This window comes from Gambusia affinis, linkage group LG06, assembly GCF_019740435.1.
Source record: "Gambusia affinis linkage group LG06, SWU_Gaff_1.0, whole genome shotgun sequence".
NCBI lineage: Eukaryota > Metazoa > Chordata > Actinopteri > Cyprinodontiformes > Poeciliidae > Gambusia > Gambusia affinis.
This window is the reverse complement of record NC_057873.1, coordinates 6,278,165-6,302,586: the sequence shown is the minus strand read 5'-3', so window position 1 is coordinate 6,302,586 and position 24,422 is coordinate 6,278,165. Positions and strand designations below refer to the sequence as shown.

Here is a 24,422-nt window from a genome sequence, read left to right as displayed (position 1 = left end):
AGATGGGCAAGATACATTTCAAGATCAAATCCAGATAGACAAGACGTGCGTGAAACCTGGGGGCAGAGTGTTGGCAGAGTGCTGAGAAAGAGTGTATTCACAGCAATCAAGTTTCGAGGAGTTCAGTCAAACTCCTGGGCTACATCTCTGGTTTTTGTTTGCTGCAGGACCTAAGACAATTGAAATAATAGAAAAATTCAGAATCTTGACGGACATTTTGTCAGAACAGAGAATGTGATCCTGGATAAAAGGTAGTAAATAAGATTCTTGAGGTCAGAGGGTTAGTTTTAAGAGCAACTGTAGATAGGCAAGTGAGCTTCTTTTGAAAATACAGAAAAATTTGTGTATTGTGTCTGATTTCTCTTCTAGCTTTAATTACCTCAGCAAGAAAACGTCACAGTGTGTGTTTAATGTCAGAGTGTTTTCCGATTCATTGTCTTTTGTGAAAGTTACAGAAAAAACTACATAAGGAAACTTTAAAAAAAAAAAAAAAACCTGTTTTCGGGCATTTATAATTCCGCAAATTTAAAAAAAACTTTTTTTTGCTACAATGCAGAATTTTACACAAATGTAAAACAAAACTTGTACATTTTGTTACAGATGAAGCTAAATAATACATGAGCTTGACTGTAACATTAATTTCACCTTCACTGCTGAGGTCCTCATGAGAGCCAACCAGGCTGAGGGCTGACAGAGGATGACTGGAGAAAACAGGCCAGTCAGGAGTCACCAGCCCACCACTGTGCTGCTGTCGAGGTCTGCTGCGCGAGTTGAACACTGACGAAGAGCTGTCTTGTCTCATTCGTAACACTGCTGCGTATGACATCGGCCGTGCCGCAACAGCTCTCGCAAACTCTGGGGGAAGAAAAAAAAAAAAGAGATAGAACATGAACAGTGCAGAGTTATATTTCTTGGTAAGTTTCAGTGGGATTAAGTAGAAACAAAATGGATATATTAGGTAGTTTAAGAGTGAATAGCAATGCAAGGATGCATTCACATCCTTTCTGTTTTTTATATGAAACCATCTAACTACTGTGCCACAAAATACATTTTAAAATGCAGGAACTGAAAGAAAAACAAAACAAAAAACCCCCCAGAAAGCTTAATAAAATGTACCCCACTTCAGATAGAGCTGGAAATTTAATAAATGGAAAAATGTCCTACAGTGAAGGAACTACAAGGGAAGCTCCTGAAATAAAACACAAGATTATATTTGAAGCCTAGAGGAAGACTTAAAAACACTTTTCTGACAGAAATGCAAAGCATATTGTTGAGAAGTACAATTCTGGAACCTATAGATCTTTATTAAACTTGGTACTTTCTGAAGCTCATTCAAATCCTACACTTGTCTTCTGGCCTGTTGTGGAAGTTTACAGTTTTCATAGACCAGAAGTATCATATTTTGAACTGGTTACAAGAAAAAAAAAAATAGAATTCAACTTTATTGTCGTTGCACTGTCACAAGTACAAGCAATCAACTATTTTTACAAAATGTCTTTACTACAGTCTTAATAATATATGTTTTATTGAAAATATGTGGTGTATCAACTGTGATACTCCAAGTCAGTACAGTGTGGATTTTTTTATTTTATTATTTAACGTGTATAATCCATTCCTTTAGTGTAGGAAAAATGAATGAAGTATGTTAATATGTTAATGAAAGTACAATGTATCAAAGTAATGAAATAATCTGATAAAAGGTTAAAATTTTAAAATACAGAATACTCAGACTACAGGATGAGGCTATAATGGGAAGAGTCAACTTTATATTTCAAAGGGCAACCAAGTGCAATTTGAGCTGATGTTGTATTTTTTTTTTCTTATATTGCCCAGTTTGGTGTTTAATTTAAAACTGTATTTTAAGTCAGTAAATGTGTTGAAATTGTGCACATTTTGTGAAACATCAAATCATCTCTATATCTATAAACTGTGTGGTTTATGATGCGCCTCTGTCATTTGATTTATAGTGCAGATGTAGTGGGATGGCAGGCATAAAAGTTACAGCGTGCTACCTTAGGTAGCTGATTGCTGCAACCTCACCAGCTTTTTTTCATAGTCCATACTCAATGACCCTTCTTGGGAAGAAAGTTTAATGCCTTATAAACTTTATGACTGCTACCAAATGGTCAAAAATTATAATCTGTCAAATCAAGTCAGGTTTATTTGTATAGGACATTTCAGCAACAAGTCAGCTTAAACTATTTTACATGTTAAAAACACAATAACCAATTACATTGAAAAGTATAAACAAGCACATTTCACCAAACGCCAACATTAAATTCCTTGAGAATAATTATCATTAAATATTCATGTAATGTTTTAGTCAATGAGCCAGTTGTTATTAATCAAAGGCAATTCTAAACAAGTTGTCTTGCTTTAAAATAGCAGTTACAAACTGCTTTCCTCAAAGGTCAGAGTCTTGCAACTTTTAGATGTGTCCTTTGTCCTACACACCTGAATTAAATGGTGAAACTCCCTGCATGCAGTCAAGCTCCACAGAGCTTTGCTAATGAGCGAATATTGGAGCGAGTTGTGCTGAAGCAGAGAGGCATCTGAAAGATACAGGACCCCTGCCCTTGACGAATGCAGTTTAAAAGGACTCAGTGTTTCAGCATCTTTGCAGTCTTCTGGAAGTTTGTTCCAGATTAGTGGAGCATAAGAGCTGAATGATGCTTCTCTGTATTTGGTTTTGATTCTGGGGATACAGAGTGGATCTGAACCACTGTAACACTCTCAAATATGCAAATATAGCATTTGCAAAGTGTAAATTAAAAAAAGTTCTCCAATTATTCTGGCATTTAGCAAAATAGAACAAAAAAATGGTAATCCTAACTCACCTAAAATAGAAAAAGTTCATTCTGATTTCACACCAAACAGTGCAAAAAAAATAAATAAAAATAAAAAAATAAAATAAAATAAATATATATATATATATATATATATATATATATATATATATATATATATATATATATATATATATATATATATATATATATATGCATATGTCTTTTTATGAATGCATGTAAAACTGCGTGTATTTGGAGTTTTTTATTGTGAAACTAATTTGTAACTTCATCCAAAAATATCTCACAGTCTGACTGGAGATCAACTTGTGGAAAGGAACTGCAGGGACATTAGTTACAGTACTTAAGGCCACATACTTTCATATGCTGTTGAAATGCAAATAAGAGCAGTATGAACTGTTTTTATTTTTCATTCTATTTTATCAAGGACATCACACGAGCCGCGATAAAGCAATAGTTTCGACAATGATTTTCTAGCCAAAAGCTCATTTGCAAACATGGCAGATAGACAATAGATATAAGAGAGGTATTTGATAAATGGCCTGTACTGTATAATGCTTTATCAAGTCCCGAGGACCACAAAGTGTTTACTCTACAGAACGAGCCCCTAGCACCGTCGCCACCATCACTGAAGGTGTTCCCTGACGGTGTTTCCCTCACAAGTTTTGTCTGGGGATTTTCAGTCTTCATACAAATTTTATTGCAGATGAAAGAAAAGAAGAAAAGCTTCTCATTTGGTTCTAATACATCCTGACGTTGTTACATATGCAAATTCTGTCTAGGTGTCATCACCTCCAAATTCACTTTTTATGCCTTCCTGGTAAAGACATACATTTTCTAAAATGAAAAATGAATACACTTTATCGTCGTTCAGTAAGGATTATTTTATTCTACTCTGTTCCATATCCGTAACATTACAAAGTGAATAACAAACCCCCCCAAAAAGGGGATTATGATATGGTTGTTCTTTGTTGCTTTCAAAGAGTTGTAGTATTTCCTTTACTTTTGAACAATTCAATAGTCTTTTTTTATGTAGGCTAATGAGATATTGTGCTGTGCTTTTATTAAGCTTTCCCCACAGATTGATGAATATATAACTTTGGGAGTAACTGTACAAAACTGCTATAGATATAGACAGCAAATAAAACATAGCAAACTAGATAGCAGAAGCAATCCTCACACTAAAATGCAAAAGACAAGAGCCTTAAAGCACAGCAAGAGTCTAATCAGAGTTCTACAAAAGGGGGTGGGGGTGTTTTGCACTACATGATAAAGTGCTATGGAAGAACTGAATAAAACAGAGAAATAATTATGTATCCTTAGGGACTTGTCAGCACAAAAACACTGCTATCTAAAAATGGAGAGCAGGCAATTACTGTATAACATATTCTTGGGTGCAGCAAGATATGGAACTCTGAAATTAAAAGCATTGTGAGTTTGAATATTGCAAAGCAAAGCAATTGGTAGTTGGATGTCATCTTGGCAGTCGGTTTATCATGTCATGAATCAGTTCGGCTGAGGTGTACACAGACTACCTTCTGCACATAACAATGAACCCATCATTACTGCAGAAACGTTTGCTTTTACAGCCATAAGAAAAACAGATGGTTTTTATACAGAATATATAACTACCACATTTAGTTCTTTTGCACCCAAACTCTAAAAAGTATAAATGCATGTTCTTGTTGAGTTTTTAATGTATACAAGAAGCATGCATTGCTTAGAAAGATGTGTGAAAAGAAAATGAAATCTTCATGTAGAAGAATGCATTTGCAATGAATTCACATTTTTGTATGACTAACTGTAGACTATTCTCTATTCTGGTTGTGGTTTGGTTTGTCGCAAAAACTCTCAACACAATCCACTGAAATTTGTGCCTACAAGGTGAGAAGTTTTAAAAAGAAACGTTTAAGTGCTGTAAAACCTTTTCACTGAGTTGCATAACCAAAACACAGATGTTTGAATCTCTGGATACAGAGTGGCAGAGCCACCAATGTTATGAATGCTAAAGTGATATCCTAGAAGTCATGAGCTGACAATTCTCTTATTTTGGGATTAGCAAATATATTTATGTTGTATGTAGAACTCTGTCTTTTGTATGACAGTGCTTATCTTTGGGGTCCAAGTGGCTGTCACATAAGGATGAGAAGAGGTTTGTAAAGGCAGTTGAAATGAAGTGGGTTTTGTGAAAGACACAGTCACACCTCTCATTATTTTGTCACCTATAAAATGTTCTCATTTCATTTTAAATTGTGCATGTGTACTGGGATCAGTGCTGTGGAATTTACAGAATTGCACTGTTATTGACCAGTAATGTAAAGTTTTGGCTATGTCAGAATCTAGTTTGATTCACCTATTTTTATTTTTTCAAATGGCAATCTAGATATGACGTTTTTTGTATATATTGTAAGTACTTATACAAATACAAGGCATATGTGATGTGACGTTGCCAATTTCACTTTCAATTTAAAGGATCCAGATTACCAGAGTGAGTGAAGTGTCTGCATGGTGTAAATATTATTATTATTAGGTATTATTGGATTATTTCTCCAGTATTTGAATCACAGTTGCATCATTTCTTTAATAGTAACATACATAAATGTATTCCTGTCCTTTTTTGTGCTTTTACAGGAATTTGTTTGTAAAACAAAACCTTTTCGTAGTGCAAGTTTAAAAGAAACTTTTTCTCTCTCTCTTCTTTACACCATAAGGGTTTCCAGCCACTGAACCCTGTTGTAATCTTTTTCTTTTATTTAAATAAATTAATTCAACCCAGACAGTTTTTGCTCAAATTGCATTCCTGTATAGAAATAGCTCCTATTTGTTGCATCCATATATGTATGAATGACAGCTGTGATGTGACAGTTGCAGTGTGTTTGAAGGAAGCTGAGAGTGATGACAAGGAAACAGCTTATTATACAGTAGCTTGACACAGTTTAAAGAAGACAGCTGTACTGTCTTCATCCAACCAAAGTTTAAAGATTCTCAACTACTTTTTTACTCACACATTAGGAATATATGCATTAAAAATACATGAAAGCTTGTTGTGTTAATACAATGACATGTACAGTACATTGCAAAAGTATTCTAACTGAACTTAGACGTTTTTTAGACTCTTGTCATGCACAACCTCAAACAGACACATCTTTGAGACGTACCACACTAACACAAAATAAAACATAATTGTGTAATTGTGAAGCAAGCAAATACAACTTTTCCTGTGCAATTAATTAAAAATCCAAAAACTACAGCATGGATTTGTATTTAATCCTCCAGTCATTAACTTGTAAAATCATTGTTTGCAACAATTGCAGCTGCAAGCCTTATGCGTGTTCAGACTCCAGTGAAAAAGTCTATTGCTATTTTTAAACCCTTATAAAATTATGTAATTAAATCTTAAACAAGCAAAATATCAACACACTGATACTTTTGCAGTGCACCATACTTAATGTTGCCATAATAATTTAGAAATGCTGTTTTAGTTGTGCTTTTTGTATTTGAATATTCCATTAAAAGAAATAAAACTGTTCATTTCCTGATTCTTCTCCCAAAGAGGAATGAGGAATATCACAAAGGAGCTTCAGCTCAGAGTCTCATTCCCTTTCAGCTGTTGAAATTTTAGCATTCACAGAGTCAGGTATATTATTCATTGTAGTTGATAAAGAATTTAAAATTAAATACCCCCAAGACCTGTAAGCTGACACTTACATAGATTGCTTTTATTCACTTTACTTGCAATCTATCTGCTTTCTGCCACAGAGCTATCGGTGAGCGACTGATGATGTGTTCATTCAGCTACAGGAGAGATGTGGTGTTCCGCACAATTAGGAAGAACAAATATATGCTTATATCTGAATCATCCCTTGATCAAACACAGTTGGGGCTATTGGTGTAACAGAGTCAAAAAGTCACAGACTAATAATTTTAAACTATAAATTATACAAGATGACTGCATATCATTAGTTATATTTTATAACATATTCCTCAAGTCGAGCAGTCAAACTTTTGAAATGCTGAAACGTGATGCAATATTTTCTTGATAGGAAAATAAGAGCTGTGCGAATGTGAGCGTTATGTTGGGTAAGACTGAATATGTATTTCTCTCTATTAAGCTGATATTTATGTGAAATCAACAATTTTTAAAATCTCAAACAGAAGATATTGAAGAAGATTTTTGGTTGCATAATAAACCAGGGTGCTACCCATGGATCCTTTGGGTCATGTGGATTGTAGAGCAGGGTCTTCGAGGAAGGGATTTGTCGACCACAAGGCCATCTCTTTCAGATATTTGCTGAAAGAGTGATATACAGACCTATTTGGCAAAAACATGCAGAAGCAAACACTATCCTCATGCACAGTCACTTGCTGTGAATTCTCAGAGCCTCTACCTGCTAGATTCACAAATAACCATGTTTGGACACTTTTGCTGGGTAAAGCATATCAATTGGGTTTGATCTGAGCTGGTGGTTTCTCAAGCAGCAGCTCTTCGGAGATTTCTGGCACACGACAACCACAAACTTTATTTTAGCAAGAGCCTCTTTTTTGGACCAACAAAAACAGAGTATAAATGTGATGTGGAAAGAAAAATAAATTTTCCTTCAAAATAAAAACTCAAAATGAAAGACAAGAATTTGTACAGAGTCCCTCTGAACCAATACTTTGTAGAGTAAAATGCTGCTGCAGTGACAGTCAATTATTTTGTGGTCTGTTTCTACAAGTTTTGAACATCCACAGACTGATGTTTTTTTCTTCTGGAAAGTAGCACAAGCTACAGATTGAACAAACTGCCTGCACTGTAAAATGTAAAAGTAAAGTGTACTCAAAAAGAAAAGTGACCTGAACTCATTCCAGCTTACTCTGTTGACTATACTAACTTAAACTTAGCAAAGACAACTTTCTACTGAGGCAAGTAATCAAACTCATCAGCAGCAAGTAACCCGAACTTGGAGTTATGAGTGAGCAAAACGCATCTGCATAACCAGCAAAAAACTCGGCATCATTCGGCAGCTCTCGTTGAACGCACATGCGCATTGGACACTGACGAGTGACGACGTATTTGAAAGAAACGTAAACTGTCAACAATACGGCGGTTGCTGCAGCTAAGTTTTGTCACGGTAAGTCCCACTGTTTTTTAGCAAACTTATATTCGTTATCTCGGCCGTATAATTCATCCGTAAGTCCAGGTTTTGAGGTTAACTTTATGTGTAATGATTTAGCGATGCCTGGGACTAACGTTAGTCGAAAATATCATGTTTATTTAGTGGCAACAAGATGGAGCGGCAGTGCAAAAAAGCTATCCGGGGCGCAAAACAAAAAAGTAAAAGGGATAAGGATAAAGATGTTGGCGGGTTAAAAAGCCGCTGTACTGTTATAGAAGGCTTATGATGAGTAGACTGCCATAGGTGGGACAGCTGTAAACTGTAGGAGAAGCTGCATGATGAAGAAGTGTAGGGTCACCAGATTTGGGTTTCTGAAAAGGAGAACACTTTTTTGTTGGCGGGGGGTAGAATCGGACACACATGCGCCAACGGGGGTGGAGATGGGGAGAAGGGGGTGGGGTGGGGGTGTAGAACTAGCGGTAGCACAAGAAACCGGTAGCACATGTACACACATGTGCTACCGATTTCTTTGCCATACAAAGAAACCTGGAATGGAGTAGTGGAACGGAGTGGCAATGTAATCACAATGCACTGTAAGCTATGTAATGTGTTTTGAGGCAGTTGACCAAAATCCCTAACGATTTTTAAATTCCCCCCGGACATTTTTTTAGATCTGAAAAGTAGGACATGTCCGGGAAAAAGAGGACGTCTGGTCACCCTAAAGAAGTGTTATGTTGATATGTAATTGTGGTGTTGCTTCTATTGTTAGGACTGCGAAGACCCAGACGTGTCTCACACCCCATTGGGATCCTGACCATCATTCCTGAGGACAGGCAGGCCTCCACTGACTCACTGCACCTCCAGTCTTCAAGTACTGCCATCATTTTGGAAGGAAGTCTTGTCATGAATGATCTTGGGAATCTTCCACATGCCATGTGCTTGCTCTTTGGACTTATTTATTCTCTGAATTTGGAGTACCCTCAACAACTGAAGTACACCTTTGACTTCATCCAAAGGGTGCTTCTGTCACTTGGACATAAATCCCTAAAACCAAAAATACAATCACTCAAAAATCTTCTGATGCAATGAGTGAATGTGATGTGACATTATGGATCAACGTTGATACCTTTACCCTTATTGGAAAAGAGATTTTTATTTCTTGTTTGATTCTTTTTTGTTGGAGAGAGCATCATTGCATTTGCAGACTACTAAATGGTTTTATGTTAATGAGGAGAAACATTACTTCACTTCACTACTTCACTATTTACTTTATCAATGTTATGATAAATGTTGGGCTCTAGTATTGAGAATTGAGTTTTGTTTCACACCAGTCAACAAAGACATTTAAGCAGGGATTCTCAAAGTTTTAAAGACTGAGGGCCATTTGAAGGATTCAATATTAGATTGAAGGCTACCCTAGAAAAAAGTCATGTCATTTTTTCCCTAAAAAGTCTATGGAAAACTTTGTTTCCAGGTTAGTGTGTATGTAACCACACTTGAGAACCTTGTATTTAAGGTAAACTTGTTTAATTATTAAACATTTTTTTCCATTCAAACTGTTGTCTGTTGGCTCTTCGTTCCAATAACTTAACACTTTTGGTTCATCTTACTTGAACATATCAAGGCAATTGGTTTCCTGATATTTTGCAAGTAATGTGAACTCTTAAACGTGTAAGTATAACTTATTTTTATGAGTACTGCTTAATTGACATAACTCACAATTTGAAGTAGTCATAATTGACATTTTATAGTCAACTTTACTAATGATTTTGAGTTAACGGCACTCAGGTTTACTGCCTTTATCTGAGTGGTCTAAACATAGTTATTTTTAGCAATAACACCTTAAAATGAATTAGCTACTTTACTTGAAGATTTTGAGGCAATCGGTTTCCTAACTGTTTTTAAGTAAAGTGAACTTATTACATTTTACAGTGTGTGGACAACATTCTTGAAATCTTACTACAGATTTTCAGACAGATTAATTATCTGGACTTTAACTTTGTCATTCTAACACACGAAAATGCTTTGACCTAAACCTTTCCATTGTAGGTTGGGCTCTTTTGCTGGAAACCAAAATATTTTCTCCAATTGGTTTTCTTCTACAATTGCCTCATAAATTGCTCCATTAAATATTTGAACAAAGCATAATACTGCCACCACCATGTTTTATTATGAAGAATGATATGTCACTTATTTCTGGAGAAAGTCATGCATGTAGACCAAAAATGTACATTTTGGTCTCCTTCCTTATGCTACCTGCCCCCCACTCAAGGCATGATCCTGAGCACACAAGTCAAGTCCTTTAGCCTTCAGATCCTTTACGTCCAACCACACTACAACTATTTTGAGCTTTTCTGTTACAGAATCTCATTAAAATACATTAATGGTTGAGAATGCATTATGATAATTTGGAAAAGGTATGAAAGGTATGAGGGAAATGAATGCTTTTACAAGTCATTATACAATACGCAATTACACAATATTTATGTAGCACCAATTTACAACACATGCTGTCTCCAGGCAACTTACAATACATAAATAGAGACCAAAAATTCAGCAGAGTGGAAAGATGCATAACATTTATTGCTGAAAAACTGAAAAGATTAACAAATCTCTGCAAATGTTCAACACATAATACTTAAAAGTACACTGAATTCTATTTGAGGTGTTAAAAAAATGAAAGAGTATTTCCCACATAGACATACAACATCACATCTACTATGTATTACAGCAACATTGCTGGAACATTTTGTCAAAATTTCATACTGAAGCAAAATCCTAAACACTCAGTACAAAGAAAAAACATCCCTTTTGTTTGTTTGACTACTGAAGCCACCCAGCACTTTCTCCTGTCAGCTTTCACCTTCATCTGATAAAAGCAATGACCCTTGCAGATCCCACTGATCCCTATCTTTCATAGGGCATAAAACCAGAAACACTCCCTGTTGAAAAGACTCTGTGTGCTCCATTTCCAAGAGCTCCAGTCCAATGCCATCAGTTATTGTTTGAGGTCGTAACACCAGCGTTATGATAACATCTACAAAGGTGGCAAATGCCATCTGATACCTGAACAGGGAACAAAAAGCCAAACACCGCTATTACTTGTCCTCATTATCATATGAGTGTTCAGCTATTAGAGCCTTTGTTTTAATGAAGGTTACATTATTGGGGAAGTGACACCTACTTGGGACAGTTATTCACCTCTAAGACAAAAGCATTAATATGCAAGCAAATCACGAACAGAGGGAGCGAGTGAACTTAAAAGTAAAGACAATGGTCTGGAAAGCAAAGGAAACACAAAGAACCTGTAAACTTATATGATGTCAAAGCATTGACACATGGGAGAATATGTGAGCGTTTGTCTGTCTCCTGCAAAAATCTGTCGAATAATGTACAGTAAGAAGGCGAGACATTCGTGGGGACTCAAGTAGACGGACACGATTGGCTATCGCCTATAAGATTAATGAAGACCTTCAGAGGGAGATTATATTGACTCAGGCTGATTATGCTTGAGACCATTTATTCAGCTGAATATCATTACAGATGGAACAATCCATACATCATATGCAACCTCGCCGTACCTCCTATCACAATATACTACTCACTAAGCCCTATTCTTTTTTCATTACTCTCAGTGTACTAAGGGGATCATATGAGCTGAATCAACCTTGCTGGTGTATGAACCGGCACTGATGCTGTATAATGCAGGCTTTAATGGAAAATATGAACATCTTCTCCATACTCTGCTTTATTGATGCACGTTTTTGTTGTGGGCTTCTATAACGCATGAAAACTTTCAAGGTGATAGACAAGTTTTGCAGCATCTTATCTTATTTAAAGTATTCATACAAGGCATGCATAACATATCGGCACCAACATTGGTATTGGCCAAAAGTAACTTTTTTAACATATTGGTTTTGGCCCAATCATCAAAACTGGGTTGATATTAACAACCAATATTTATTCCCATCTTGTTGTTGTCTGTTTCTGGTATTTTCCTCACAAAAAGTGTCAAAACATTAGAGAAATGTATTTAATATTAAATATCGGCCATAAAAGCAACATTAATATCGGATATCAATATGAGCCCAAATTTTCATATCGGTGCATCTCTAAATTATACCTCTTGGAAATTTTCTTTTACAGCAGGTTTTCTTCCAGAATCACCAGGACTGGGCAATAAAATAATAATGATTTGTATCGCAATAGACACATGATCGATATCTTTAAAAGAGAGCATTAATTTCACCAAAGTTCAATCCACACCCATATGGCATTCTCTGGGATGTAGCCAGAGAAAAAGCTTTAGTTGTTGAATCTTCTTAAGGGCAGCTGAGCAAGATTGATGGCATCAACCAACTCGTTTTGTAAGCTAACAAGTTGTGCAGCAGCAGTTTCATATTGCTTACTAGGGCACATTTCATTCCTTTGAGGTTCGTGCTCATGGCAGACTCAATGCGTACATCCACCGGATCCGTACACACAAAGGACAATTTTTACGAGTAGTTATGCAAACTTTGTGATGAACTGACTCACACAGAAAACTGCTAGTCAGAAAACAGTGGTCACATCAAATTGTTTTCTATGTGACACCATTCATAATGTTGAGAGTGTTATAAAGAGAAATGTAGTCAATCAGTACACTGGACTATGAATCTCAATCGTCCATGGACACCGTACACAGGGTCCACATAGTTGAAAGAATAGCCATAATATGCGCCCAATATACACTTAAAAATATAGGCTGGACTGAAAGGAAAAAAAAATGTACAACAGTTAAAGAGGAAAGTTGGAAAAAAGAGGAAAGGTCATACTATCAGTTTGAGAGAATTTTGGATGTTTCAGTAACAACTGACATCAACTAATATGAAATGTCAAATGGCTGAATTAAAGCCATTTGATTAACTCAAATGGTTGAAATCCTCTGTATGCAAGTCAAAGTCTCCAGAGTCTTCTGAATGACCTGATTATTTAACTCAGGTTTGACTCTTAATGTTGCAGGACCTCGAGGGCTAAAGTTAAAGTCTGCTAGTCTCTTATAAAATCCACGAAAATGCACTGAAGTTGGTAATGGAGAAAATGTAAATGGTGATGTTACAGTCCTTGTGGTTAGGTATTTACCTTTTCTTCTCAACACTGATTATGGATTTGGAATACCTGAGGATGTGGTGATGCCTTATTATTTAAAGCCTGAGTAGCAGCTACTCTCTCCTCCACAGGCAGACATGCTTCCTCCTTTTGATTTGTAGATTATTTTGATTGCACATTACAACACTTCCACATACATTCCCCACTCAATCACACCAGACACCTCTGATTTCACTGCCTTTCAGACTTTATATTAGAAATTTTAGTTTTAACCTCAGTTTATGTTGAATAAATTCAGATTTCAGAAACTTTTATACACAGTGCATTTCCATTTCTCGTAGCCAACTACAAAAACTATTTCTACCAGAAATAAAAAAAGGAAGCTGTCATTGTTCAACCCAACCCAACACAACAGTTTAAAAATCATTGGTAACAGAACACAAATTTATGCACTCTGAAATGCCGAATTTAAATCCTTTGCCTGCTGATTGAATGCCAGAGCTCTAAATGTAATGTTCACTCAAAAATCTTTTTTTTCCCTCACTTTCCCAGTCTCCAGTTGCTCATATAAGAAAGAAGTCACAAGTCAGACTTTCCTGCCAGCTGGAAAAGATCCACTAGTCTCAGATGGTAGGATTGGAAATAGATTTTGCATATCTCAGTTTGTCTGAACTAAGTACAAGTCATAAGAGTTGTTGTTATACAGTACTGTCCCATTGCTAGTACCAACCTTGTTCTCAAAATAACTAAAATAACTGGTGACTGGAATTATTTACACTATTTACCACCATCTTTTAACACACATTTTCTGTGGTTTCCAATCACTGCAATATATTCAGAGCAGAGTCTCTGTGTAGCAAATGTAAATATTCATTTGTTTCCCCATACACAATCATAACCCTGATTTGTGACTCTTTTGCCCTTCGCGAAAATGACTTCATGCATTACTTATACGGCACTATGCTTCTATATTTTCTGCAACCCACTTTTAATATTTAGATAGCTCGGAGTTAGCAGAGGAAAAGGTGAATTACCATTCCAGACTTAACACTCGGAGCAACATTTTATTTCAATCAGTGGCTGACTGTGGGGGAGAAAAAAAATGGCCTCAAACATCATGCCAGCCCAACCCACTTTTAAACATAAGAGAAATCTAATTGTGCTGCCCTCTCTGCCTCCGCATGATTTAAATATCTGTGGAATGAAAAGAACTTGACAGGGGAGACAGTACAAGTGGAAAAAAAATTGAACACAGAAATTGTCTTCAAAGCAAGCATTTTCAGAGTATTCAGAGTGAACAGTAGGTCAATAATCCATTACTCAAACCATCATGTCAAAGTATTTTAATGGACAAAGACACCATCATATCAGTGGGGATAGCTACTCGTAGCTTCTGTTGCTGACAATATTTGAAACCAGTTTGTAGTGTGGCTCTCTTACTGAAAAAGGGCTTTTAATAGCTGCAGTGATACCAACCTTCAGACATCAAACTTTTTGTGTACAAATCCATACACTAAAGCAAATATATGCACACATTTCACACTTTTGACTGAGACTAAATGGACCCTTATCTCAACATTATGTTAAGATGAAGATGTGAAATATTTAATCCCATGGATTTCCACAGACATACACTGTTGATCTACTTGAAACAAATCTATGAAAATATGTTAAATTATTTTTTAATGTTGAGTGATCTTATCCTGGTAGTTTGGAACTATGGAAATAGCCAATAAAAACTGATGAATGATCATGATGCACTTAGCAAACATCACAATCCTCTATAGGCCTATAGGTCAGAGCCATGGCAGTTTCCTTACCAGATTGTACAGCTGCTCAGGACGCTCTCAATGGTGCCAGTGGAAGGTGATGAAGGTAGGTTTGGGAAGGTGTGTCTTCTTCAGTTGCCACAGAAAGTGTAGGCAGTGCTGGTCTCTTTTGGTCAGGGAACCAGTGTTATTGGCCAGGGAAGGGACTTTGTTAAGTAAACACCAAGACGTTTGGTGTTCTTACTTTCTACATGTTGCACCATCGATGGTAAGTGAGTAGGTCAGGGCGGGTATTTCTGTAATCAAGAATCGGCTCTTTTGTCTTTTGACATTAAGAGGCAGGTTGGTGTCATCAATGAACTTGATGACGCGGTTTATACTGGAGCTCAGGGTGTAGTTATAACTCAGCAATGTAAACAGCAGTGGGTTCAGCACACATCCCTGGGCGGCTCTTGTGCTCAATGTGACAGTGTTGGAGCTGGTGCAGCCAATCTGGACTGTGAAATCGACCAGAAAGAAAGTCCAGGAACCAGTTGCAGGAGGAGGTGTTCAGTCCAGGCAGATGTAACTTGAGCTGTGAGGGAATTATGGTATTGAATGCTGAGATGAAGTCTATAAAAAAGCATTCTCACATGGGAGTTGAGGTGTTCCAGATGTGCCAGGGAGTGAGATCCCTTCAACTGCTGACCAATTTGTGCAATATGCGAACTGCAGCGGATCCACTGTCGAAAGGTGCTGGTTCAGAACCAGCCAATCAAAGCATTTCATATAATTGGGGTAAGTAGTCAATGAGCTCTGAAGCTGTGTCCCTTTCTTGGAGCGGGGCTAATGGTGGTGGCCTTAAAGCACTGTGGGACTCTGTGGGCTTTTTTTATTGATACATCTGAGAATGATTAAAAACAAACGTATTTCATAAATAATTTATTAGTAGGTTTTTGATTCATAAACTGCTGAAGTAGCAATCTCAGTTGTTCAATATTTAGCATTCTATACACACTGTTCGGAGCAGGAAAGATGAACAGAATTCCATCTGTCTATTCTTCAACTAATTTCTCCATTTTCTACTTCTAACTTTGACCTGGGAACCTGCAGTCTATGCAGAAACTCTCTTTATAATTTATGAGAAGAAACCAACACAATAACAACAGAGGTGCCAAGACATTGCTCTGAAGAAGAAAATTCCCCCTCTCCATCTACCATGCCATCCAAAAGCAAACATGACTCTTTCTTTAGAGGTATGGACTGCTCCCCATCCAAAGTGGGAACACCAACATTTTCCTAGAGGTGTCAGACTTACAGATGTTTCCACCCTTGAAGCTTCAAGGTAAATTATAGAAAGCCCCACTGCAACTTTCTACAAGCAGTACACACCATCTGTAAAAAGTAATGATTTGAGGGAGAAAACACAAAACTGGTCACTTTGTATGGACTTCTGATTTTGTATAGAGAAAATGAAAAAATTGACATGTAACAAATGTGCGTACGAATACTTTTACAAGGCATTAGAAAGAATGTTTTCTTCCTGTGCCAACAGTATTTAGCTCATCTTAAATACTGTTTAAAATTAAGTAATCTTCTATATTTTGTTGTACATGCAGACCTCAGAATTAAACTAGTATCACTTAAATACCTCAAAACACCATTTTGTTTGTTGCTTCAGTATTGCTCATGTCAAGTATGAATCTAACTTGAGCAAATAGTAACTTTAAAATGCAGTGGAACAATGCATTGACTTGACACACAGATGACATATCAATCTAATACAGCAGAGTTATTCTATTTTCACAACAGAGAGCAGCACAGTAGTCATTGCCTCACCTGTTACATCAAACTGAGTTTTTACAGTGCTCTGGCTAGACTGACAGGATCAAGTGGTCTTTTTTTTCTGTCTAACAGGTTGAATACTCTCATTCTCATCTATCACTGCTTATCCTTCTCCAATTTGACAATTTTAGCTGTGATATTTGTCCATGGTTTGACTTTTTTTCTCTTATCTCCAAAATCCCGTATATTTTCTTCTAGTTTTAGGAAGTGCAAAAACAACAGTATTTTATTTTCCCTTGACAAATCGATTGTAATATTACCCACTCATGCAGTGATCTGCTTCAGCAACACCAAACAACTCATAAGTGCAAATTTTTGGAAAGTGAATTTAGCTTCAGTAGAGTGCCAATATCTGCCAAATAGCTTTGATTTCTGCTGCATCTCTGTCGTAGCAAATGCTGTGTAAATCGAAGCAATTTGAAGCTGGATTTTTAGTCTGTGACCTTTATACTAATAAAAAGGTATTTTGTTTTTACTGTGAAGAAACGGAGATCAGTTAGATACACTGGGAACATTAACACTTAAGAATAATAAGTAAAAATAAAAACTAGGGATGCCCTGATCTTCCGTTTATGGTTTTATTTCAGATGCAATTGCAGCTGCTATGAAGCATTGTGATAGAACATATGAAGTGATGTTGCTAACTTGTATATTGTTTTGAACCATTTTAAAACAGGAAAGAAAAACATTTCATTTGCCACTTGCACCTGGTAGTTTCTTCCAGAGACGATTATAAGAAAGCTGTCTTTAATGTTCCTAATTTGATTTAAAATTTAAACTTTAGGCAAAATCCAACCATATCATCATTCTACCTTGGAAATGTCATAAGGTAAAGCATTAAACTTTTGAGGAAACTAAAGAAATGACATAAATATTCATGAGACAGGAAAGGAGCTTAAGAATAAGTGACTGCATTGCAAGTATTTTGGGAAATATATGTTTTTAATCACCTTTTGCAGCTGCTTGGACCACAGAATATCCTCCTATTTCAATTAAACTGACTACAGCTACTTTCGTTATTAATCCATCTGCAAATATTTTAATTAATAATTTAATTTAAATGATTAATTTTATCTAACGGTTGAAGCAATTTTGTACTAACAGTTTTAAGTTTTTGTTCATTTCCACACCGTTAATTCTTATATCTGAGGAAAATCACATGCAGGAAAAATTGTTGAGTGGCTGAGTTGGCAGGTAGCGCCATGTGCAGCTCTCTCTCCACCGTATGTCCTGTCAATTTTGCTGTCCAAAAAAAGCCACTTGTTTCAAAAGATTAGGCAAGAAATAATCAAATTCAGAAACTAAACTGTGTAATAAATCGTGAATGTTACTGCAACATCTCAAAGTTTCTACCGGCAGTCTCAGTTATCAGGTTTTATTTTTATGTAAAGATTTTACCTTTGTTATTGTTTCCTAATTTTGCTTTACAGTTAAAAGTTGTTCTCTGCATTACTTCATATTGTAGTTAGAATATCAAAAGTCAGTATGTAATAAGTTCCCAGTACTTAATTTAAATGCGTTAGCAGACAAGAAATTGTCTGAGTATAAACAGCTTTACAGCAGCAGTGGCACCCACTGAGTTTATATAGATTTACTGCTTTTATGACACATTCCCACGCATTACATGAATCACTTACAAAATCTCTGGGGAGTCTCTAATGACACTTTGCAGACAGTTGTTGAAATGGCTCATGATTAAATTACACCAGCCCTCCATGTGCTTCTGCTATTGGCTTCTAAACTAACATCACAAGTGCTTGATAACACCAGACGTTGACTTTCTGTGGGAAGAAAAAGATTTGAAACCGTGGAAATTTTGCAGTTCTCGCACAATGACATTCAAGTCTTTTCAGAACGAGGTCAAGGAACGCCACTACCTGTAAATGTGTGCACATCTTGAAGCAGATTCTACTGCTAACAAGCTGAAAAGGACTGCTGAAACCCAGTCTATTATGTCTCTAACTCTAAGTCATTTTGCTTTCTCTCCTATCTATGTAAATCTGAGTACTAGCTGTTCAAAAGTTTGACCCAAACTTAAACTACCTGTCAATCCATCTATTTGTTATTGTTGTGAATTATTCTTCTATTTTTCATGAGAATTGAGGAAAAAAAATAAAACAGACTTATAAGGTACCCTAACGGTGTCGAGCTGATTTGGTATGAACCCAAAACTGACTATGCAAATTTATACCTCTTACATCTCTAGGTGTAACAAGTTTGTCTGTTGTTGCTTACAATTTAATGTCCTAAGGCCGAGTTATTGATTAATCTTGAATTTAAATTACAAACATGATCATACACACAGAAAACCTCCTTGGTGATTCATCAAAGACAAATACTGTGCTTCTGCTTCAGGGATAAAAGTTGGGTATTTTTAATGAAGCATTGGGCCAAAACGTGACCGCCATTTTGAATAACACAATTTGTTCAGACTTTACTGAACCTCTACAACAAGATTCAATAAGAAATAGCAAGATAGTAAATTATGCTGTGTGATAATAATACCAGGGGGTTACTTTATGCCCCCTAGTTCGCAGCACATGAGCTTATTCATTTAAGCCAATCTTAATCATGAATATGCCAGCGTGAGCTAGCTATCACATGCTAGTGCAAGTTATGTTCAGAATTCAACCTTTGACCAAATATGTGGTCATAAAGTCAACCTAGACAGGCAATGTTTTATTCAGTGTTTTTCATACACACAAAACTGGGTTGAGTTGTTCAGACAGAAGCTGGGTAGTTTTAATTTTAACCCAATATTAATTAAAGGTGTCACAATGTGTTGGGTTTGTAAGGAAACTTGAAAGAACTTAACCATTCTTCACATATTTTCATTTTGAGTTGCAGCCTATTCTCAGATTCACCTCTTTGCATATTTTTCTGTGGAACATAACTCAATTATTCACATAAAATTTGCCTATTTGTTGTTTTCCAAAGAGCATATCTAAAATATTCAAAAGACAATGCAGCTGAAATACCTAGACACAATGTTACTCGATACGCTTATGACTGGTGTTTGCAAAGCAACCAAGCCAGGAGCAACATTCATTTTCTTTGGCTGTAGCCCCAAGACTGGAGATATGGGAAACTGTAGTTAGCGTGGTATTGCCCCGACAGTTTCCACTGTACAAATTGGTGTATACTTAGTCTGTTTGAGCTTTCAAAGTAGGCAGTTTTGTACCACAGAGACAGTTTATTTCTCTCTTATTACACAATGAACACCTTACAGCCACAGTAGCCAGCTACTCCACATTGAAAACAAATAAGCATTTTTGCACTGTTACATCAAACTTTGGGTTTCCTTTCTTATTAAAAAAACATGGCAGTAAATACATGCATAACTTGTTTCTTTGTTCTTATTTTATTTCCTCTGAAGTTTTTCTATTCATACTCTATACTCCTCGTTCCTCATTTATGCACAAAGTCTTGACTAAAACAAAGCCAACTCTGATTCTGATATTGGGCTGACAAGCAAAACAACACCACTTACAAACACTTCTGTGTCAAATCTACCCAAGCCTAACTCTGTCCATTTCTGTACCAGGACTGAGTTGCCAAGAAAAAACAAACAAAAAAAAACAACAGAGTTGATTTTAAATCAGTAGTCTTTAGAGCACAGCAGTTGAATTTTACAAAATCTCTTCAGTCTGATCCTATTACACTCAATGTTTGCTCAAAGAAAGACATTTGTGCTCATTTAACTATAAAGCAATATTAGAGGGTGAGAAGTTTTCTTTTCTATTTTTGGATTGCTGAGAGCACTACTATGCGCTACATGAAGGCAGGCTTATTAATTTTCTCTTGTCAAATTGATTGTAATATCACTCAATCAAACACTGACCTCATCCAGCTGAACAATTCTCAGAATAATCAACAACTAATTATAAAACAGCGGCAAAAGACAACCAGCTTGTTCCCATCTTGACTGAAAAGAAAGCAGAAAACAAAAAGGGAAAGTAGTTTTTGCCGTTTGTGCAGGTGGCTCATTACATGTAATAATCTGATCTGCACAAATTGCTTAACCAGAAATTACCAGGAAGTGTTCCAATTGCCACTGGTTAGTAGGCTAACATCATAACTGGCAACTGGCATTTGAAAAGCACAAACAAGAAACAATCTGTCGTCCCAACCAAAAACAATTTACTCAGAATGCAACAGTCTCGAAGGACAAGGCTCAAAAGTTAAGAAACTGTTGTTGCCATTTAATAGTATGGTTTAACAAGGGGAAGAGAGAGGTCAGAGCTGTTTCTATGAGTCCCATAAACAAAGCTCGGAGAGAGCCACGGAGTGCATAACCCTCCTCTGGTGGGCTAAAAGAACCATTTAAAGGGCAAAACCCATTAGAGTGGCAAACACATGCCTCTGAACTGACCAAGAAAAGGCAATTGAGCTTTAAATTCTGCACTCACTCTGAATCATGCTGAGAAAATGAGAAGGCAAAGCATTAAAGATGGAACATTAGCACTGTCATGTTGCAGTTTTAATTGCTATGGGGACCCAAAGGCCGGGAAGGTAGTTTGTCAATGAAACTGAATGACATTTTCCTTTTTTTTAACAGAGAAGGAAGGTATTTTCAGTCAGGAGTTGTCAAATTGTCAGAGGAGACCAAAAGAACAAACGCAGCTGGAATGTTAAACTATCTCAATTTCCTCCCAGATAATCTAAACTAATGATTGAAATGATGTAGATTCCTTCTGTCCAAGAATTAAAAGTTTCCTCCTTCATCCATTCATCCATTCATCCACAAGGACAATTCTCTCAACTGAGTCACCTTTACAGAGTGCAACTCCCCTGTCATCATCTGAACAGTTCACTGAATACTACACAGCTGGAATGCCAGCGCTTAAAGTGATTATTCACTACATTTATTTCCTATTATCTCTGACGCTACCTTTTGAATTCCTTACCTGAAAGGCCACTGATGACAGACAGGATGAGAAATGGTTTCCATGGTGACCCCATACTTGTGGAAGAGGGTCCCTTCTGCTAGAATGTTAGCAGGTCAGCTTCTTCATGAAAGCCCCGCCTGTACACAAAGTGAGAAGGAAAAAAGAAAACTTGAGGTGAGAGGAGTAAATTCCTTATGCGTTGGAGGACAGCCCCCACTTTCCAGTTTTATTTTAAACAACAACGTTTTACACCCCTGAACTCTTCAAGCGTTTCCTTTTTATATTCAGTCTCATCACTTTGCCTCTTTTAGAAAGTTCTGTGCTGAGGAAAATCAAATGTTTTGAGTTTTGTCAGACTGCGATTGGCACTCATTCTATAGTCATGTTAACATGACTATGAAATAGAAGCATATATGTGCCAAGTACACAACATTAACAGCTTGTGACAGGGACATATTTTGTATGTCAGAATGAGGAATATAATGATGGACTCACTGAATAAGTACATGCGCTTTTAAATATGATAATGATGGTGATGGTGACTATGACTTGGGAGAATCATGGGCGAAATGGCTTGTGGTTTCATGAAAATGAAAAAAGAGAAATCCTCCAACCACTAAAATCTCACGAGTACCAGAGTATCAGATGTGGAAGCATCTTTTGTTTTGTTGCAACCAAAAACATCAATGCATTTCATTTAAATCATGTGTGATAGACCAACACTCAAAGAAAGACATTTGTGCTCATTTAACTATAAAGCAATATTAGAGGGTGAGAAGTTTTCTTTTCTATTTTTGGATTGCTGAGAGCACTACTATGCGCTACATGAAGGCAGGCTTATTAATTTTCTCTTGTCAAATTGATTGTAATATCACTCAATCAAACACTGACCTCATCCAGCTGTGCCATGTTGTTTTTCCAATCCTGGATTTAAAAGTGATCCATTAGATCCAAAGCTTGGGTTATTGTTTAATAAGCTAAGCCCACTTTACTTACCTGTTACTTTCAACAACTTCATTTTTGCCTTCATTAAGCAATTTTTTCAATAACATTCTTAAAAACATTACACACAGGACGTCTTGCTAATAAAATCCTATCTGATAGGAACTGGTTGCCCTGGATTCTATTTAGGGCATCAAAGTAAATGGGGATTTTGTAAACTGTTTAATACAAACCATATTAAATTGCTATAAAATACATAAAATCGCATGGTTAGAAAGAGACAAAATGTCAAAAAGCTCAACGTCTAAGAACACCTTTTTCCAAGGCTTTCTGTGTTTCACAGTGAATTTAAAACTGTTGTGAATTTTCTCCACTGACAACACTGGGAGCTGATTTTCAAAACAACAAGTCTCTCCACAGTTGTTCATCATTTTCCAAACCAAGGCATTCTTCTGCTTGTCAGTTTCATTTATTTGTTTTCCTCTGGACTTTGCTCAGATTTATAAAAACACAAGTTTCAAACAAAATAAAGTTTTTGTTTCTGTCTCTTGTGCTTGCATCTATGAAAGGGGAGAGAATTAGGACTAGTTCCTATTCACTGACAAGATCCGCGGGAAGAGTCAGAGAGGGATTGACAGATGCTCCATCTAATCATCTGCTAAGAGTATTAACAGTTTGCCCTTTGCACGATAATCTGTGGCATTTGACATTTCTTCTTTTTAAATGGCTTGTCGCAGCCAGTTTTAAATGTGTTGGAATAACTTCCCAGTGTTTTGGTTGAACTAATTGCCAAAAAATAAAAAATAAAAATGAATGCTGCAAAGCAATTCAAATCTGAAGTGTTAAAAGACATTATTTCAACATCATTGTATTTCAAAGTTATAGTCTTCAGATGATCTAATTTTGTTTCCATAGAAAAAACTGTTTACCCATTCATCTGATAAAAAAAACTTTCATTAGAACCTTCAATTTGCTCCCTTTTCTATTTAATAATAGAAATAGCATCCGTCAGTTTTCAAAGCACTATTTAGGTCATTTATAAAGTGGCACCAAAAGCTGTAATGTTGGAAAGAACAATGTTGATGTCCAAAAAATGACTAAACAATCATATTTGTCTTGCATTTACAGAACACAGTAGTATTAAATCTTGAGGAAATCAACACATAACGTATATAGAAATAACACATATACAGCTAGACGTAAAGCAAATAGATGATTACTCACTTGTTCCATTTCTGTTTGCCACAGTTAATTAACTTCTCTGTAAATGTAATCATTTTCAATTAAGGAGAGAAAAAATTAAGGGTAGCGCTGTATTTTTTTCATGTGATCTCGGTTTTCATTCTCTTTGCTCACTGATGTAAACAATTAAACAGCTGAAGGTCATCTGTCTAGACAGCTGTCTCACAGCGGTCTCCTTTTTTGGAAAAGGTGCTCACACTTTCACTCCACCGTGACTTCTTTATCATCTCACTAGCAAACAGGCGTGTGAAAAAAAAAAATGAAATGCATATTCAGAGGCAGAGCAGGGGCAGGAGCATGACAGGCATTCTTTACAACTTCTCTTTGTTTGAGAGAATAAGGGTCAGCTGGGCTGTAGTAGTTATTCTGCGTTATATCTATTCACCCTGTTATTTTATGCGTTTTTTAATCAGACATTATTTCTCACCTTGTAAAAAAGCATTTATCTTTTTCTTAGAAAAGAAATAGAGAACTTCACAGGTCATTTTACTCTAAGTCCTTAATGACTGAAATGACCAGTTTCCTGGTCATTTACTAATCTACTAAGACAAGCAAGTCTTAGTAGATTTGTTGTTTTTACTATTGACTATGTGTTTATAAAGGGTTTTTTTTTTCTATGTTTTAATGATTTAAAGTACTTTGAACTGGCATGTTGTTAAAATCTGCTATACAAATACATCTGATTGATTACTATACATTTTTAAAAATACAGTCTGGTTTTATCTTTGACCCATTTTGAAACAAAATTATGTACTTTCCAGG

General features: G+C 36.2%; 1 protein-coding gene across 5 annotated transcripts in view; it reads right to left on the bottom strand.

The window, feature by feature from the left end:
• The window catches only part of cntn5 (contactin 5), a 155,970-nt gene that overhangs the window by 83,686 nt on the left and 47,862 nt on the right, over positions 1–24,422 (bottom strand). For all 5 annotated transcript variants that reach the window (XM_044119472.1, XM_044119475.1, XM_044119474.1 and 2 more), the window contains 2 exons: positions 21,495–21,613; positions 646–855 (listed from right to left, as the gene is read on the bottom strand). In XM_044119472.1, coding sequence (XP_043975407.1) covers positions 646–855; positions 21,495–21,549 — 265 coding nt within the window. In that variant the 5' untranslated portion in view covers positions 21,550–21,613. The remainder of the gene's footprint in view (positions 1–645; positions 856–21,494; positions 21,614–24,422) is intronic.